Source organism: Nicotiana tomentosiformis, chromosome 6 (genome assembly GCF_000390325.3).
Source record: "Nicotiana tomentosiformis chromosome 6, ASM39032v3, whole genome shotgun sequence".
NCBI lineage: Eukaryota > Viridiplantae > Streptophyta > Magnoliopsida > Solanales > Solanaceae > Nicotiana > Nicotiana tomentosiformis.
The window spans coordinates 3,005,163-3,023,831 of NC_090817.1; the positions used below are offsets into that span (position 1 = coordinate 3,005,163).

The following is an 18,669-nucleotide window of genomic DNA, read 5'->3' on the forward strand; positions in this document are numbered from 1 at the left end:
GTTTGGGAAAAGAACCATCTTGAAGGGGAGGCTCCTCAGGGACTTGGAGGAGGAAGGCATGGTGATACTGCTGGAAAAACTACAACTGCAGGGTTGGAAGGACATGGTCCTTCAGATGGATGGAAGGCTTTCCAGATTTGAGATTGTAGAGTTCATGGTAAATTGTGAGGTCAAAAATGACAGTCACCAGTGTGGTGAAGGGGGTGACTGTGTTCTTCGACGACAAGGAATTGGGAGAGATTCTAGAAGTACCTGTTGATGGGTACAATGATTACAAAAAGCTAAAATGGCCAAGCCTAGAAAACCTTCCCTAAAGCCCAAAGCTGTGTACAAAGTGAGATGAAGCCTGCCCACAAAGTGTTGTTTGAATTTGTTAACAAGGTCGTGTTTCCTAGGAAGGAAAGAAGGCACATTGCCACCTTCATGGACCTAGTCCTTATGGAATGGCTGCATAGTGGGAGGTGATGGTAGGCTATAATCCCATATTTTAGTCGCTTATGGCACTTTAATTCACTGTACTTTACTTGTTTTGAGCTTTAATTTGTAGTGTTTTGCACTAATTATGTGTTTTATGCCTTGTAAGATTGATTCCGAGTGATGTAGATGTTGTGGAGCTAATTCGAGCTATTTGGAGCTTTGAAGTCTGAGTAAAAACCCAAGGGATTACGTCGTGATCATGTTTGGGGGTCGAGGACCAAGTCTGGACGTCAAAACGCAAGATTTGAGCCGTATTCTGAGAAATTTGCACTAGTGCGACGCATGATGCGAGGCATAGTGCAACGCAACAATGTATTTTTGGTTTTCTGATAGAAGTTGAGCTCTCTGGATTTCCCCACTAAATGCATGGCGACGCGCCTGTGCAATGTTTACAGAGAAAATGTCCTATTTCAGCTAGAAAAATGTGATTTCGTTTGGGGCCGACCCTACTTGGTATAAATACATGGAAAAATATTATTTTCTGTACTTTTGACACATATTCGACCTAAGGAGGCGAAGAAGGAGTTGGAAAAATACGAGCACAAGGATTTCATCATTCCTTCTTTACTCAAGACCCGAGTTTGGATTGAATTTATGTTTTCCTTTACTTTAAACTTATTTGTGATGAATTGCTCTATATCTATGGAGTAGTTCCATTTAGGGTTTAATGGATTTGGTGTATTGATGATTGTTTGTGGATTATAACTCTAGTTTTATGTTGTGAAGCATTTTTTGGATGATTTAACTGTTGCATCTATATTCACTTGTTCATGTAATCGAGAGAGGCATAACTTGTGACATATTTGCATTATTTTGTTGGTTGAGTTCATAAATTCTTCTTAGTAATCGAAAGAGGCTAGTTGAATTATTGATTAAACCTAGTTAGGAGAATAATCAAAAGAGGTTTTCCTAAAGACCAATCCACTGTGCATTCTTGCATATCTTCACGTGCTTAAATTAGTTTATCTTGTTAGGTTGAAACTTAACCAAGAGAGGAGTTTTGCTAAATGGTTGAATTGATAATTGAGTGAATTCGAGAGACTCACTTAAATATTAGAAGTGAATTATCTAGAGTTAGATCCCAAATAATTATCTTACATCTATCCTATCAACCCCTATTTCCTCTTACTGATAACTTTCTTATTTCAATTGTCATTAGTCAATAACTTTAGATCTTAGTTAATTTTAGTTAGAAATCATATAAATCTCAATTGTTGATCATCTTGGATAGTGATCAAGTTAGAAACTACGATAATACTGTTTAAATCCAATCTCTGTGGATATTATATTATATTATACTATAAGCGAGCATAAATTAAGTGTGTGTTTCGAGCTTGTTAGGAGGCAGATCAATTGGCCTAGATTTATTATCCAGCTTCTTGATAGGGTTCTAACTGGCACCAAAACTCATGCCATACCCTATGGTTTCATTCTCGCTGTTGTGCTTGCTCACTTCAAGGTACCCCTCAATAAATGGGATGTTAGTACAAGCAAATATCACTTTGGGGCCAGCACTTTGACTGCATGTGACTATGAAGTCCACACTGCTCCCAAAGAACCTGGTTCATCCAAGAAGGTGCCTATGAACAACAAAGTGAAAGCCTTGGTGCAAGAGAGTGGGGGCTAAGGATGCTGAGATTGAGAGGCTGAAGAAGAGGCTGGCTAAAGTAGAAACTGGGAGGGATGCTCTCAGGGCTGAGCTTGCAACTGAGAAGGAGAAGAATGAAGGCATTTTTCATGATATGTTGAAGCTTCTTCAAGACATAAACCAAGAACCTGGTCCTTCCTAGCCTTGAAACTTTCCTAGCCTAGTTAGATAAACTAGTGACCCATATGGGATTTTTTGTTGTTCTTTTTGCTCACGATCCAGTGCCTTTATTTTTCTTTATGCTTTGTGGATGACTAGTATCAATGATAATCAACTATTTTTGTTCTCTAACGATTTGTAGATGCTTCTTAGATAGCTAATATCATTAGATTGATAAATGATGCTTGACTTCATGATTGCATTTGAAGTAGCCCCAGTGGCCGTGAGTGATATCTATTAAAATCTAGTTATCTAACATAATTATGCAACTTTTCGATGATGCCAAAATGGAGAAGATAGGTTGTGATTCTTACTTTGGACTGTGATGTTTATAACCTAATGAACATGGTTCTTGATAATTTGTGGCTTTAAAATGGTAAGTGTTCTAACATTGTGTTGATGTTGAGCTGAGTTGAAATAGGTCTTATGCTTATGAAAAGCACAGAGTTTGTCATCATCAAAAATGGGGAATTTGTTGGCCTAAGTGAAGTTTGTTTTGATGATTGACAAATGAATTCAAGCATGAACCAGGTCCATACACAATGTACACAGACACGGGCATATTCGAGCACAAGGCATAAACGTGAAGCAGATAAGCTTAAGTGGTTATATTTGATATCTCCTAAACGCAGAAGGTTGCATAAGTGATAAGAATAAGTACTCCTTACTCGAAGAGAACTCTATCCTAGATAAGGGAGGAGTTAGAAGTTAAACATAACTAGATGTAATGCCCCATAAACTTTCGCCAAGAAATTTAAGGTTTCGTGGTGCCAAGGTAGGCTAATATATTATATTTTCAGACTTATTGGGTTGAAAAATGTGTTGGGGAGTTAAATCATTTTGACCTCGCGAAGCCAGGTATGTAGCGCGCTAAACCGTGCTATATCCCTTGCGAATCCAGGTCTATAGTGTGCTAGACCATGTTGTATCCCTCGCGAAACCTGGTATTTAGCTTGCTACGGATCGTGCCTACCCTGGTCTATAGCCCGATCCGAAAATTTGGAGAGTTTTTTATAACCCGACCCCCATTTCATTTAACTCATTTTAGGGTTCATATTTTGGGTATTTTCTGGTGTTTTAGAGAGAGGGGAGAGCGATTCTAGATAGAGGAAAGGAAAGACTAAGGATTTCACTACTCTACCTTGAATCAAACCTTGAAATCGCATCAAAGGGTTGCTAGAGCTTCAAAGAGGTAAGAATTTCTTTCCCCAATCCTTCAATTTCGAAATCCAACTAGAAATAGGTAATTAGTAAGATGATTCTTGGATGTGAGAGTATTAGTTATACATGCTTGTACCAATAAGGTTTGTGGAAAGATTGTTGAGTTCAAATGGGTAAACATTGGATTGAAAATGGTAGAAATCTTTAAAGACTTTAATTGAAGATTTGAAGGGAAATTCACGAAATTCGATAATTTTTGTATGGTTGAACTCATATCGGAACGAGTGTTCGAATTTCATGAGTTTTTCGGGATTTGAAACGTGGGTCCCACTGTCGATTTTTAAAATGAATTTCGGATTTTAATACGAAATATTAGTAATTTCATATGGAATTAATTCCTAAGATTCGTATTGAGTATATTGAATTGTTGTAACTAGATTTGAAGCGTCCGAACACGAATTCGCGAGGCAAAGGTTTATTGGAATCTTGAATTTGGTTGCAAAACGAGGTAAGTATTTTGCCTAACCTTGAGTAGGGAAATTACCCCTTAGGCATTGAGTCTTATGTGGAAATTGTGTGATTGAAAGCTGTGTACGCAAGGTGATGAGTACTTACTTGGTGTATATGTGCAAATTATATCGGTTAAAATTCGTAGACACCCTTATGTATTAAATTAGAAAATTATTGGAACTTAGTAAATCCTTGAATTCTCATGCCTCGTTCCCTGTTTGTCGAAATTTTATTTTATATGATAATTTGATATTATTGTCACGTAGATTTTTATGTGAATTCCGTGTGCTTGTTGATTTGAAATTTTTCTTGGAATTAAATTCATTATTTAATCCTTATCTGCAAATAATTATTAAATATTTAAAATGAGGCATTAATTTATATTTATTAAAATCTGGATTAAAGAAGTCGTTGTCCTATGATGAGTTACTTTTCCATCTTTGTTGTTGTTTTGAGATTTTATATATGTTGTATGGAGCCTTGGGCTATTTTTGAGAAATTTATTGATTTTACTATATCATTGAAATTGGTTGTGGTCATTAGGCAAATTGTGATATGAATTGATTGTGTTTTATTGTCGTGATAATGTTCCGTGTAAATTGTTGTGTGATTTGAGTTATAGTTATGAGAATATAAGGGTGGCATTTCACTATTGATATTATGTGGGTATAAGGGTGGCATTTCACTGTGGTTATGTGTGTTGGGATATTGTCTGGGCGGAGTGATATGGGTGGCTATTATACGGAGCGATATGGGTGGCTATTGATATTGTCAGGGCAGAGGGATAATGGAGGCTATTATAGGAGTGATAAAGGTGGCTATAGGAAAGATAAGGGTGGCTATTGTCAGGGATGATATGTGATGATGTGGAGTTATTGTGTTGGTAATTTTTATGTGATGATGTGGGGTTATTGCGTTGGTAATTTTCATGCGATATTGTGATTTTCCTTGTGTTTATTTTTACATCTTGTGCAACTTGTCTTGTTATTTTGGTAAACTTGATAATAGTCGGATCTATGTTGAAATTGGGAGCATGTGGCTATTGACAGGCGGATTATGTTATATGGGATTGGGTTGCACGCCGCAACATGTATGATTAATGTTTTATGGGATTGGGTTGCACGCCGCAACAGATATGAAATGTGGGCACGAGGTGCCGGGAAAAATATGATGATGATATTGGCACGTGAGTTGTCCGTACGATTGTGATAGAGATATTGGCACGAGGCGCCGTGAAAATATGAAAGTGGGCTGAGAGCCGTATTTTATGATTATGAGATGAGGTGTCACAAGGTGACTTTTATTTGAAAGGATTATATTCAAAATATTATTTGAAAGAATTATATTCGAAGGACATTTATTTGAAAGAATTATATTTGAAAGATCTATATTCGAAAGATATTTATTTGAAAGAATTATATTTGAAAAATATTTAATTGAAAGAAGTATGTTCGAAATATATTTATTGGAAAGGATTATATTCTAGAGATTTCTATTGAAAAACTTATAGATGAAAGATGCATACTTTGAAGGACTTGATTATTGGTTGTATTTGTGTTCAATACCCGTTTGAGCAATATTTATGGAGTTCTTGTTGCCTTGTTGTTTACATCACTAGTTGATTATTGTTGCTATCACTGCTATTTATTTTTCTATTATTTTTTTATACTATATTGCACAGGTTATTAGACTAGTGAGTGTCTTGACTATATCCCGTCACTACTCCACCGATGTTAGTCTTGATACTTACTGGATACTGACTGTGGTGTACTCATACTACACTTCTGCACATTTTTGTGCAAAGCCAGGTATTGGAGATATCGGACTCGGATAGAGTTAAAGTGTGATCGCAAGGATTCAAGGTAGAGTTGCTTCGTCATCGCAGTACATTAGAGTCTTTCCATTTTATTGTACTGTTAATTATTAATCAAACAATATTGAGTATTCGATCCTTGAGATCATTTCATGTATTCAGTTAGAGTTCGTGACTCAGTATTACTGTCACGACCCCAAATTTCCCTCTGTAGGATGTCGTGATGGCACCTAGTCTCTAAGACTAGGTAAGCCTATCAATATGCGGAATAATCAAAATATCAATTAAAAAAATTTAAAAAAAAATCTCAATCTCCCAGTACATAAAGAAATTCCCAAAACCCGATGAAATATAAGTCACAAGCTCTAAAGAAGTAGTACAAATATCTTCATACATCAGAATCTAATGTGAATAGGGAAAACAACATAATAAGGATAGAAGGGGACTCTGAGGTCTGCGGACGCTGACAGATATACCTTGAAGTCTCCACGTTCAGCTTAACTCACTGATACATAGTCTGATAAAGAATACCTAGATCTGCACAAAAAGATATGCATAAGCGTCGTATGAGTACACCACAGCGGTACCCAGTAAGTGCCAAGCCTAACCTCGGCAGAGTAGTGACGAGGTCAGGTTAGGCCCTACTGGAATAATAAAAGACATGGTGACATGTTTAACAATATAATAGCAATAAATGATAATGAAAATGAATCAAGTAAATAGTATGTCACCCTTTAACTACACAGAATAAGGGAAAATAATACCTCGCGAAAACAAACAGAATTTTCAACTTTGGGAAAATCACAATAATAATCAAAGGTAACTGCTGCCATAAATAATATCAACAGGGATACTCCTGAGGTACCGCCTCGTAGTCCCAAATCATAAATAAATTCACAATATCTCATTTTCTCATATCACCGCGGGAGCCTTCACATTAAATTTTAATGAAAAATATTTTTTCCGAAATAGTATCCCACGTTTTAGCCACCCTTATCACACCGCATGACTTCTAGTAGTTTCCCTACTAGCCACGCGTATCAAGCCACCCTTATCTCACCGCATGCGTTTCAACACCCAGACCTTATACCACCGCATTTGTATCAATATCACAATATATCATAATTTGCACCTCAAGTGTCCAAATATTTCAATATGCCAAAATAAACAACATCAACAATATTTTCCACAACGGGGAGCTCATGACTAAATCACAATGAGTACAACAATCTCACAAAATATTCAAGAATAAATAACTCAGCAAAAATAATATTTTAATTTTTTTTATACGTTACCTCTATACCAAATTTAAAATATCAAATATTTCACTTTAATAATATTTAAATTAAAGAAATTCAACCTTCAAATAATGCACAGAATAAAAGAAACCAAGTGTCAACTAAACAGGTAAAATAATTAGCAAGAAAAAGTCAAGCAAATTTAAAGTATAAAAGAATCAGATCAATGATGAAGAGTATAATAAAATAAAATAATTTAATTAATATGCAACAATGATCTACACAATTTAAAAATATAATCTTCCATATTTAGCCCGTGTACACACTCGTCACCTCGTGTACACGACTTTCAACACATTAAAATTTTCACATCAATACAAATCCTAGGGGAAATTTCCCCCACACAAGGTTAGACAAGTCACTTATCTCGACTTGCCCAACTTAATCCACTAGTATGCCTTTTCTTCGATTATCCAACTTTGAATGGCTCGAATCTAGCCAAAATAATTCAATACAGTCAACAAAAATTATAGGAATTAATTTCATAAGAAACTATTACATTTTTCAATAAAATCCGAAATTAACTCAAAAATCGTTCGTGGGCCCACGTCTCGGAATCCGGCGAAAGTTACAAAATATGAACGTCCATTCAACCATGAGTCTAACCATACCAAAATTACTGAATTTCGATAACAATCCGGCCATCAAATCCTCAAATTTATCCAAGAGAGTTTTCAAACTTTTCCAACTTAGTTCTCCAATTAAATGATAAAAACAACCATGGATTCGAGTAATCTAACCAAAATTGAGTTAAGAACACTTACCCCGATGTTTTCTCTGAAAATCTCCTAAAGATCGCCTCTCCCCAATCTCCAATTTATCAAAAATGGAAAATGGGACGAAGTCCCCTATTTTATAACTTAAAGTTCTGTCTAGGCTGCCCTCGATCCTGGCCCTCGATCATGGCTTCGATCCTGGCCCTCGATCCTGACCCTCGATCATGGCCCTCGATCCTGGCCCTCGGGACCTCAACCAAATACACCAACAAGTCCTAAAACATCATACGAACTTATTTGAAACCTCAAATCACATAAAACAATGCTAAAACCACGAATCATACCCCAATTCAAGCTTAAGGAACTTAAGAATTTCCAACTTCTAGATTCGATGTCGAAACCTATCAAATCAAGTCCGATTGACCTCAAATTTTGCACATAAGTCATAAATGACATAATGGAGCTATAAAATTTTTTGGAATTGGATTCCAACCCTGATATCAAAAAGTCAACTCCCCGGTCAAACTTCCAAACTTAAATTCCTATTTTAGCCATTTCAAGCCTAATTTAACTACGGGCTTCCAAATAAAATTTCGAACACGCTCCTAAGTCCAAAATTATCATACGGAGCTGTTGGAAATATCAAAATTCTATTCTGGGGTCGTTTACATATAAGTCGACATCCGGTCACTATTTGAACTTAAGCTTTAAACCTTGGAACTAAATGTTCCAATTCATTCCAAAACCTCACCGGACCTGAACCGACTACCTCGGCAAGTTCCATAACAGTTATAAAGCACGTAAGGAGCAGTAAATAGGGGAATGGGATTACAACTTTTAAAATGACTGATTGGGTCGTTACAATTACCAGTCTTGGAAGGTTGTTTGTAATTATTTTCGCTGTTAGTTTGTATAAAAAAATGGCTTGGATTGTAATTATAATCGGCTTACTTAGTCTTAGAGACTAAGTGCCATCACGACGCCTATGGTGGGATTTTGGGTCGTGACACTAGAACTCTTCCTAACTCAATATATCCACCAAGGAAGAGTAAAGCATTAGACTTCTAGTTATTTCCTACTCTACTAACTCTATATATTGCAGGATATTCTCATATTACAGGTACGCACAAACACTGAAGTTAAACGAGAGTTGAGAGCAAAATAGCAAGGTATTTTGCAAGCAATTCTTATGTGATTCAAGTGTGCGAACCTGAAGCTACATGAACAAGATAGAAGAACCAGTTTCAAGTGTCTGTCTTTATTCTAGTTCAATTCTAGTAGGGCTTTTGAGTTGTACCTTTCAACTTTCTTTAGAAGCATTTGTACTAGGTACTCTGAATGTAGTGTTCAAGTTAGAGTTAACTTGAAATTATCGCAACAGTCTGAGGTTGGTTGCCACAAAGGGTTAGAGGTAATACTTAGGTTTACAAAGAGTTTTGTAAATATTGTTTTTGTCTTAGTGATTTAGTGAATTGTTGGAAAAAATCCTACTGGGTAGTTGTAACGACTCGGCTGGTAGTTTCGAGAGTTATAGCCATATTTTTTCCATTTCTACTTCTTTTGTGTTCTTCAGCTATATTATGATATACTGGGGTAGTTGGTTCGGGTTCAGAGTGGTTTCGGAATGAATTGAGACACATAGTCTCTTAGTTGAGAGCTTAAGTTGGAAAAGTTGACCGGATGTTGACTTATGTGTGAACGACCTTGGATTTGAATTTTAATGATTTCGTTAGCCCCGTTAGGTAATTTTGGACTTAGGAGCGCGTCCGGAATGTAATTTGGAGGTCTGTGGTAGAATTATGCTTGAATTGGCGGAAATTAGAATTTTAGCAAATTTGGCCGGCATCGAAAATTTTGATATTGGGGTCGGATTGGATTTCTAGAAGTTGGAGTAGGTTTGTAGTGTCATTTCTAACTTGTGTGCAAAATTTGAGGTCATCCGGACGTGGTTTGGTAGGTTTTGGCATCGTTTGTGGAATTTAGAAGTTTAGAAGTTCTTAGGCTTGAATTCGGACGTAATTTGGTGTTTTGATGTTGATTTGAGTGATCCGAAGGTTCTACTAAGTTTGTATAACGTTATAGGATATGTTGGTATATTTGGGCGTGGTCCAGAGGGCCTTGGGGTGATTCCGAGTGGTTAACGGAAAGTTTGGAGTTGGAGAAGTGCAACTGAAGTTGCTGCTACTGGTGCTTTCCGCACCTGTAGAGTGGGAACCGCAGGTGCGAGGATGCAGGAGCGAAGGAAGAGCCGCAGGTGCGGCTAAGGGAGACCTGGGTGGCCAAGTTCTTAGTTGCTTATGGTGGCAGAGTTCCTGTGTTTCCTTCAAATATAAAGACAATTCTAATAGAAATAGAATGTGACCCTGTAAATCAAATTTCTCGTTCAAGTCTTGAATGATTCTCTAATATTTCTTTTGAATCTACTTGGCTGAATACATAGACAACCATGCCCAAAAATGTTCATTTAGACACCTAAGCTAGGGGTCCGATATAGTGACTTTATATATGTAGTTGAAAATGTGCCTATTTAACACATATATGACAAATTCTAAACAAACTAAAGCGTGTGGGAAAAAATGGAGGAAAAATTAATTTTCCCGGCAAAAACTCCAGTCTTTCTAGCAAAACACGCTCAATTGGGTAGGAGATGCGCGACCTGTAATGCCACCAAGTCATATTCAATAGGCAAATTTTCAACTACATAAGGTGTTCAATAGGTTGGTCCTCAATATTAGGTCGGACCCCTACATTTTCGACTACATAAGGCGAACCCTCTGTTGTGGCAGTTTTAGTTTGCAGTCATCTTTACCCTGCTGATTATTTGGAAGAAAGAAAACTGAATACGCCATAAGGATGTAAGAAATCCACCCTGCCCAATTTGTCTTGGCATGATTGAGTAGGTTCGCGCGCTTTTGTACCTGAATATCGAAAATCTCATACGCGAATCTAGGATTCGGAAACCTGTGAATGATAGTCTATTATATATACAATATCTAAAAGTTTTGATAAAATCTAGGGATAATACATAAGATGCATCCCGAACTTATTCTGAAAAATTAGTTTCCAACTCAACCTTTACGGGCGTTCGTTTTCGACCTTATACTTGTCCAGACAAAATGTAATTCCTCCCTAAATGGTGACATAACAGAGAAAGTGGTTTCACTCTCCCAAACTCGAGTAGAACCAAGAAAAGAACAGTAATTATACTAAATCATACACATATGCATTACATATTTAACTTAATTATTTATGGGTCCCACTTTCTTTATCTTATTTTTTCTTTTTATTTTATTGTTTCTATCTCGATCCTTTCTTCTATCTCCTCTTCTCCAACCCAAAATACACAGCCAGTGCTACACTCCCACCATTGCTGGACCACCTAATCTCCCTTCCTCATATACCCCCATCATTTTCTTTCCCACCTCACCCATGCTTCCAATATTTTTCCAACCTCCTTTTCATTAGCTCATCTGAAAAGATCAAATAAAATTACCATTGGAGAGTTTTTTTCTAGCCATCTTCATTGTGTCTGCCGGTCAGTTCATCGGATAATTTTTCCGGCCAATATTCAGTCAAAGAGCTTTGGTGGGTCTTTCTTCTCCATCTTTGTTCTCCCGAACTTCATTCTTTAGGCTAGCAACAACTGATTTGGTTATCTTTAATGGTTATGGTTGAAGGAGAGAAAATAGTGATAACTCCATGAAAATTCAATATTTGTTTCAAAATAACAGTGACTGGGGTGGAGGGCGATTGAAAAATAATTAAAAAATAAAACAATAACTGAAATACTAAAGTAAATTAAAAATTGACATGTGACGGAGCCTGGAGAACACAACCCTCCACAAGCTTGGTTATGTATTTTTAGGGAGGAATTAAATTCAGTCTGGACAAGTATAGGGTGGAAAAAGAACGCCCGTAAAGGTTGAGTTGGAAACTGATTTTTCAGGATAAGTTCGGGGTGCATCTTATATATTTTTCCTAAAGTCTAACTACATACATGCATATACATATATACATGCATATATATATAGTTCGAGTCCAAGGCAGGATGTATTATAAGTAGTGTTATCAAACACGAAAAGTGTAAAAAGGCTCTAATAAAGTGTGGGCTTTAATGCAAAAACGCGCAAAGGGAGAAAAAAATACAAATATGTATATGTAGACCATGATTATTAATTATAAACATGAATAAAAAATATGAGGACAACGAAATTAAAAATAATTACGACAAAGTTAAATATCAATTGTTCATTGCCGTCTCCTCTGTATTATGTTCATTGGCAAGGAAAAGTATGTCTTAGAGCATTGGTGATGATACTGAAGCGCCCACTAAGCAACGCGAAGCGCCCACTGAGCAATGTGAAGCACCCAACATATTTTGCGCCTCGCTTTAGGGCTTAAGAGTGCCTTTAACAACACTAATTGTAAGGGAATGGAGCTGACGAGGAATCAAGAATTAGTTAGCTTATGTATAAACTTTTCGGTGTTTTCTTTCTTTGTAAATATTTATAATGTATTCTGATCTTAGAATTGAGTTCATGTTAAATGTAAATCAAGAGATTATATGAATTAAATCCTTACTTAGTGTAGCAATGAGTATAAGTTGCTATTGTTAGAAAACTGATTTATTACAACCTATTTCAATTATTCTGTCTTTCTCGTTTTATTTTGAGAGACTTGTTTTGGATTGTTTTCTAAATGTATCTGTTTCTAGACAAAACATGTCTTGAAGACCAAAGTAGGAGTAATTCTTTTCCATATTTATATGATAATCTTTTGTTTTAGAAAGAAAAACTGTAACGACCCGCCCGGTCGTTTCGAGAGTTATAGTCCTGTTTCTCCCATTTCTGCTTCTTTATGTGTTAATTAGTTGTATTGTGTTATATCGGATTGGTTGGTTCGGGTCCGGAGTGGTTTCGGAGTGGAATGAGACACTTAGTCTCTTATTTAGAACCTTAGGTTGGAAAAGTCAACCGGATGTTGACTTATGTGTAAATGATCTCGGAATTTAATTCTGACAGTTCAATTAGCTTCGTTAGGTGATTTTGGACTTAGAAGCGCGTCCGGAATGTAATTTGGAGGTTTGTAGTAGAATTATGCTTCAATTGGCGAAATTGGAAATTTGGCGATTTTCGGTCGGCAGTGAAAATTTTGATATTGGAGTCGGAATAGAATTCCGGAAGTTGGAGCAGGTTTGTAGTGTCATTTGTGACGTGTGTGCAAAATTTGAGGTCATTCGGATGTAGTTTGGTTGGTTTCGGCATCGGGTATCGAATTTGGAAGTTTAGAAGTTCTTAGGCTTGAATACGAGGGTAATTTGGTATTTTGATGTTGTTTTGAGTGATTCAAAGGTTCGACTAAGTTCGTATGGTATTTTAGGATTGGTCGGTATGTTTGGTTGAGGTCCCGGGGGCCTCGGGTGAGTTTCGGGTGGTTAACGGATCGTTTTTGGACTTTGCAAAATGGTTGATCCGCTGGTATGAGCGTTTTGGTTTCCTTATACGCGATCGCGTAGGCAGGTCTGCGATCAGGTAGGCTTATTTGGGGCAGAGGCAAGTTGTTCTATGCGATCGCAGAGTTTGGGACGCGATCGCGTGAGTGTGTGAAGTTGTGCTTCGCAAACGCGTGGCCAATGCTGCGTTCGCGTAGAGGTATCGAGCTGGTGAAGAGGTAAAGTGATTGCTCTACGCGATCGCGTGTGTTAGGATGCGATCGTGTAGGTTTGAGAAGCAGTAATCCTCATTCGCGTGGGCTAGTTCGCAAGGGCTAGTTCGCGAAGAAGAAGTGAGGCAGCAGTGGAGTTTGAGTGTTACTCTTCGCGGTCGCGTGAGGGCAATTGCGATCGCGTAGGTGTGAGCAGTTAGTGCATCACGTTCACGTGAGTTGTTACGCGTTAGCGTAGAGTAAATTTCTGAGGGAGCAAATTTGTTCGTCGCGATCGCGATTAAGGAAAAATCTAGGCAGCAGTGTTAAATTCCAAAATTGAGGGTTTGAACTCATTTACATATTTTGAGCTAGAGACCACGGATTCAGACGATTTTTGAAATGATTTTCTAGGAGTTGATTGGGGTAAGTGTTTCTCACTTGATTTTGGTTAAATTCCATGATTATATCTTATTTTGTATCATCTAAATTGTGATTTGGGGTGAAAAATTGGGGAAACTGAGGAAGAATTCTTGAGTTGGATTTTTGGGGCTTTGAATGGGATTTTGTTATCGGATTTGAGTAAATTTGATATGGTTAGACTCGTGATTGAATGGGCTATTTAGTTTTGATAATTTTGACGGATTTCGAGACGTGGGCCTGGGGGCCGGATTTTAGCCAATTTCGAATTTTGGGCTAATTTGATAGTTTTTCTTGTGGAATTCATTCTATTAGCATATATTGATGGTATTGTACTGATTGTGAATAGATTCGGAGTATTTGGAGGCTGAGTCGAGGGGCAAGAGGATTGCAGGGTAGAGATTTGACCTGTTAGAGATAAGTAATGATTGTAAATCTAGTCCTGAGGGTATGAAACCCCGGATTTTGTATCATTCTACTATTTTTAAGTGACGCACATATTAGGTGACGGGCATGTGGGCGTGCATTGCTGGGGATTGTGACTTGGTCCGTCCTGTAAAAACTGTAAAGTTGCATATTTTGTTGAAACTATATGATACTTTTATGTTTTAGAAATGAGTTTCTGTAAATTGGGCTGGATGCCATGTTTGGGCCTTGTGCCTATGCTATTTGGACCATTAGGGGGCTTTTCTTACTATTCTCTCACTGTTTTCGATTGAAAATTTATACTCAGTCATGGTTGTACCTATTTACTGCATAACTCAGTTTTTCTCATTTTATTTTGATGCATATAAATGTTGTTTTGGGCTGAGTACCCTGTATTTACTGAAATGCCCGAGTGGCTTGAGAGGTTTATGACTGAGTGAGGCCGAGGGCATGATTTGTGAGGATATTTATGAGATCGGGCTGCATGCCGCAGCATGTTTGATATATGCCGAGGGCCTGAGTGATTTATGCCATGATTTGGCTTGATATAGCGCTTGGGCTGAAGGAGCCCCTACAGAGTTTGTACACATCCCAGTGAGCGCAGGTACCTACTGAGTGTGAGTGCCGAGTGCTGAGTGACTGGGAGGCATGAGTGATTGTGAGGTATGCCCGAGTGGCATGAGTGACTGTGAAGTATGCCCGAGAGGCATGCGTGACCGTAAGATTTGCCCGAGGGGCTGTTTATGATTTCATCATTTTTCTCACCTTTGCATTTAGCCTATATTTGAAAACTGCTAAAAAATATCTTTAAATGATTTTTCTGAACTGGGTTTAAACGAGATGTTTTGATTCAAATCCTGATTTTTAAAGCATGTGGTATTTATTGAGATTTCATGATATGAACTTTTTAGGCTTTGTTGTGTCACTACTGCTCAGTATTTTATTTATTATTATTACTTTCTGAGTTGGCGTACTCACGTTACTCCTTTCACCTTGTGAGCAGATCCAGGTGTAGCTGGACACGGTAGCGGTTGTTGATTATTCCGGTTGCAAATTTTCTCGGGGATAGCAAGGTAGCTACTTGATGATCGCAGCCCCTGCTCTTCTCCCTCTTATCATCCTTTAGTTGTATTTAGCTATTTTCCAGACTATGTTAGTCTTGATATTGTCAGTCGAATGGTAGTAGATGCTCATGACTAGTGACACCTCGATGTCGGGCTTTTCTTTTCCGCACTTTTGTGTGATTTGAACTCCTTTACGAAGGTTTTTACGCTAAATAGCCTTGTAATTATCTTTGGAATGAAAATATTGGTTTGTTTTGGAAATGAGTCGGCTTGCCTAGTTCCACGATATGGGCCATCACGACAGGGTTAGTTTGGGTCGTGACAGATTGGTATCAGAGCCTACGTTACATAGGTCTCACGAGGCATGAGCGGGTTTAGTAGGGTCTTGCGGATCGGTATGGAGACGTATGTACTTATCTTCGAGAGGCTGCAGAACCTTTAGGAAACTCCACATTCTTGAATTCTTGTCATGCGAATCTGTTGATTCTAGTAACTAAACACATGTTGTTTCATTCTCTCACAGATAGTGAGGACTCGTGCTACCGGTCAGGAGGGCCAGCCACCAGTACCACCAGCTAGGACCGCGAGAGGCCGAGGCCACAGTAGAGGTAGTGGTAAGGGCAGAGGTGCAGCCCATACAGTAGCTAGGGCAGTACCTGCAGATCCACCAGTTGTCCCAGATCAGGACCAGGTTCCAGTTGTTGATGCACCAGCTCGGGAATCGTTTGTGCCTATTGTGATTCCAGGCCTTCAGGAGGCCCTAACTCAGATTCTGACAGCGTGTACCAGCCTTGCTCAGGAGGTTTCTATCTCGACGGTCGCAACCACTTCTCAGGCCGGGGGAGGCACAGGCACTCAGACTCCCATCGCTCGCACACCCGAGCAGGTTGTTCAGGGACACCAGACACTGGGGGCACCACTAGCCCAGCCGGTTGCAGCTGCAAAGGATTATGTGGTTCCTGCTATGCCTGATGATGATCAGCGTAGGTTGGAAAGGTTTGAGAGACTCCAGCCACCACCTTTTAGTGACACAGAGAGAGAGGATGCTCAGGATTTCTTGGACAGATGTCAGAGGATACTCTGTACTGCTGGTATTCTGGAGACTTGTGGGGTCCCATTCACTACTTTTCAGTTCTCCGGGGCTGCACTCAGATGGGGGAGACTTACGAGAGGCGTAGGCCTATTGGCGCAACACCCCTTACTTGGCAACAGTTCTCCGTAGTCTTTTTGGAGAAGTTCGTGCATTGATCCCGCAGAGAGGAGCTGCGCAGACAGTTTGAGCGGCTTCGCCAGAGTGATATATCTGTGACACAGTACGAGATGCAGTTCTCCGAGTTGGTCCGTCATGCGATCTCGTTGGTTCCCACGGACAAGGAGAGGATCATGAGGTTTATTGATGGTCTCACTTTTCAGCTACAGTTGCTTATGACCAGAGAGAGGGTGTTTGGTGCTACCTTTGATGAGGTTGTCGACATTGCTCAGAAGATTGAGATGGTTCACGGTTAGGAGAGGGTTGAGAGGGAGGCCAAGAGGCCTCGTGGTCAGGGCGGATTCAGCGGTGCTCCTTTTGGGGGTCAGTTTTAGCACGGTAGAGATCATCATTTTAGACAGACTCAGTCAGCTCGGCCATTTCATCGTGGTGCATCATCTGGCCATGGTTCTCACAGTTTTCATCAAGGCCACTCATCACTTAGTGCCCTTCTAGCTCAGAGTTCGTCCCGTGCTCCACCAGTTCAGGGCTCCTCTATGCCAAGTTCCTCTACTGGTTATCCCGGTGCTCGAGGCTCCTTTTAGTTCCTGCCACTAGCACCATGGAGTTGTTTTGAGTGTGGGGAGTTTCGGCATATGTGGAGGCAGTGTCCTCGTCGTCATGTAGGTGATTTATCTCAGCAAAGGAGTCAGCCTTCGACTTCAGCACCAGTTGCTTCTCTACCACCCGCCCAGCCAGCTCGGGGTAGAGGTCAGTCAGCTAGGGGTCGCCCTAGAGGGGGAGGCAGATTAGGGGGTGGTCAGGCCCATTTCTATGCCCTCCTTTCCAAACCAGATGCTATTGCTTTAGATGCTATGATTACAGGTATTGTCTCAGTTGGTCACAAAGATGCCTCAGTATTATTTGACTCTGGTTCCACATATTCATATGTTTCCTCGTATTTCGCCCATTTTCTGGATATGCCTTGTAAGTCTTTAGTTTGATCTATACATATATCTACTCCTATGGGCGATACTATTGTTGTCGACCGCGTATATCGGTCATGTGTGGTGACTATTGGGGGTCTGGAGACTCAAGTGAACCTTTTGTTGCTCAGTATGGTTGACTTTGATGTGATATTGGGTATGAATTGGCTATCTCCATGTCATGTTGTACTAGATTGTCACGCTAAGACAGTGACGTTGGCTATGCTAGGATTTCGAGGATTGAGTGGGGCGGTTCTGTAGATTATGTACCAAGTAGGGTGATTTCATATTTGAAGGCTCAGCGTATGATTAAAAAGGGTTGCCTATCTTATTTGGCTTTTGTGAAGGATGTTAGTGCAGAGACTCATGCCATTGATTCTGTTCCAGTGGTACATAATTTTCCGGATGTGTTTCCTGCAGACCTGTCGGGCATGCCGCCTGACAGAGATATTGACTTTGGTATTGATTTGGTGTCGGGAACTCAGCCCATTTCTATTCCACTGTAACGTATGGCATTGGCAGAGTTGAAGGAATTGAAAGAGCAGCTTCAGGAACTCCTCGATAAGTGGTTTATTCGGCCTAGTGTGTCACCTTGGGGTGCACTGGTTCTATTTGTAAAGAAGAAGGATGGTTCCATGAGGATGTGCATTGATTACAGATAGTTGAACAAGTTCACAGTCAAGAACAAGTAACCTTTGCCTCGTATTGATGATTTATTTGACCAGTTTCAGGGAGCGAGGGTGTTCTCCAAGATTGATTTGAGATCCGATTATCACCGGCTGAAGATTCGGGATTCGTAAACTCTTAAGACTGCTTTCAAGACCCGATATAGCCATTATGAGTTCTTAGTGATGTCTTTTAGGCTGACCAATGCCCCAGCAACATTCATGCATTTGATGAACAGTGTATTCCAGCCCTAGTTGGACTCATTCGTTGTTGTATTCAATGATGACATCATGGTGTACTCTCATAGCCAGGAAGAGCATGCTCAGCATTTAAGGATTGTATTACAGAGATTGAGGGAGGAGAAGCTTTATGCAAAGTTCTCCAAGTGTGAGTTTTGGCTCAGTTCAGTAGCATTCTTGGGACACGTGGTGTCCAGCGAGGGTATTCAAGTGGATCCGAAGAAGATAGAGGCGGTGTAGAGTTGGCCTAGACC

The 18,669-nt window shown here is 39.3% G+C and overlaps 1 protein-coding gene across 1 annotated transcript; it reads left to right on the plus strand.

Annotated features, from left to right (window-relative positions):
- The first annotated feature begins 286 nt into the window (after positions 1-286).
- Positions 287-18,172, plus strand: LOC138893487 (uncharacterized). The gene is made up of 6 exons (XM_070178102.1): positions 287-334; positions 2,091-2,256; positions 15,863-16,331; positions 16,592-16,673; positions 17,858-17,969; positions 18,033-18,172. The coding sequence occupies exons 1-6, from the start codon at positions 287-289 to the stop codon at positions 18,170-18,172; spliced, it is 1,017 nt and encodes a 338-aa protein (XP_070034203.1).
- Positions 18,173-18,669: the final 497 nt, after the last annotated feature.

Bases quoted from the DNA above. Each gene is read 5' to 3' on its own strand.
- LOC138893487 (XM_070178102.1), top strand. From the start codon at position 287: ATGGCCAAGCCTAGAAAACCTTCCCTAAAGCCCAAAGCTGTGTACAAA. The intron at 2,257-15,862 runs GTCCTTCCTAGC...TCTCACAGATAG, and splicing joins AGACATAAACCAAGAACCTG to TGAGGACTCGTGCTACCGGT. The intron at 17,970-18,032 runs GTATTGATTTGG...TGGCATTGGCAG, and splicing joins TGACAGAGATATTGACTTTG to AGTTGAAGGAATTGAAAGAG.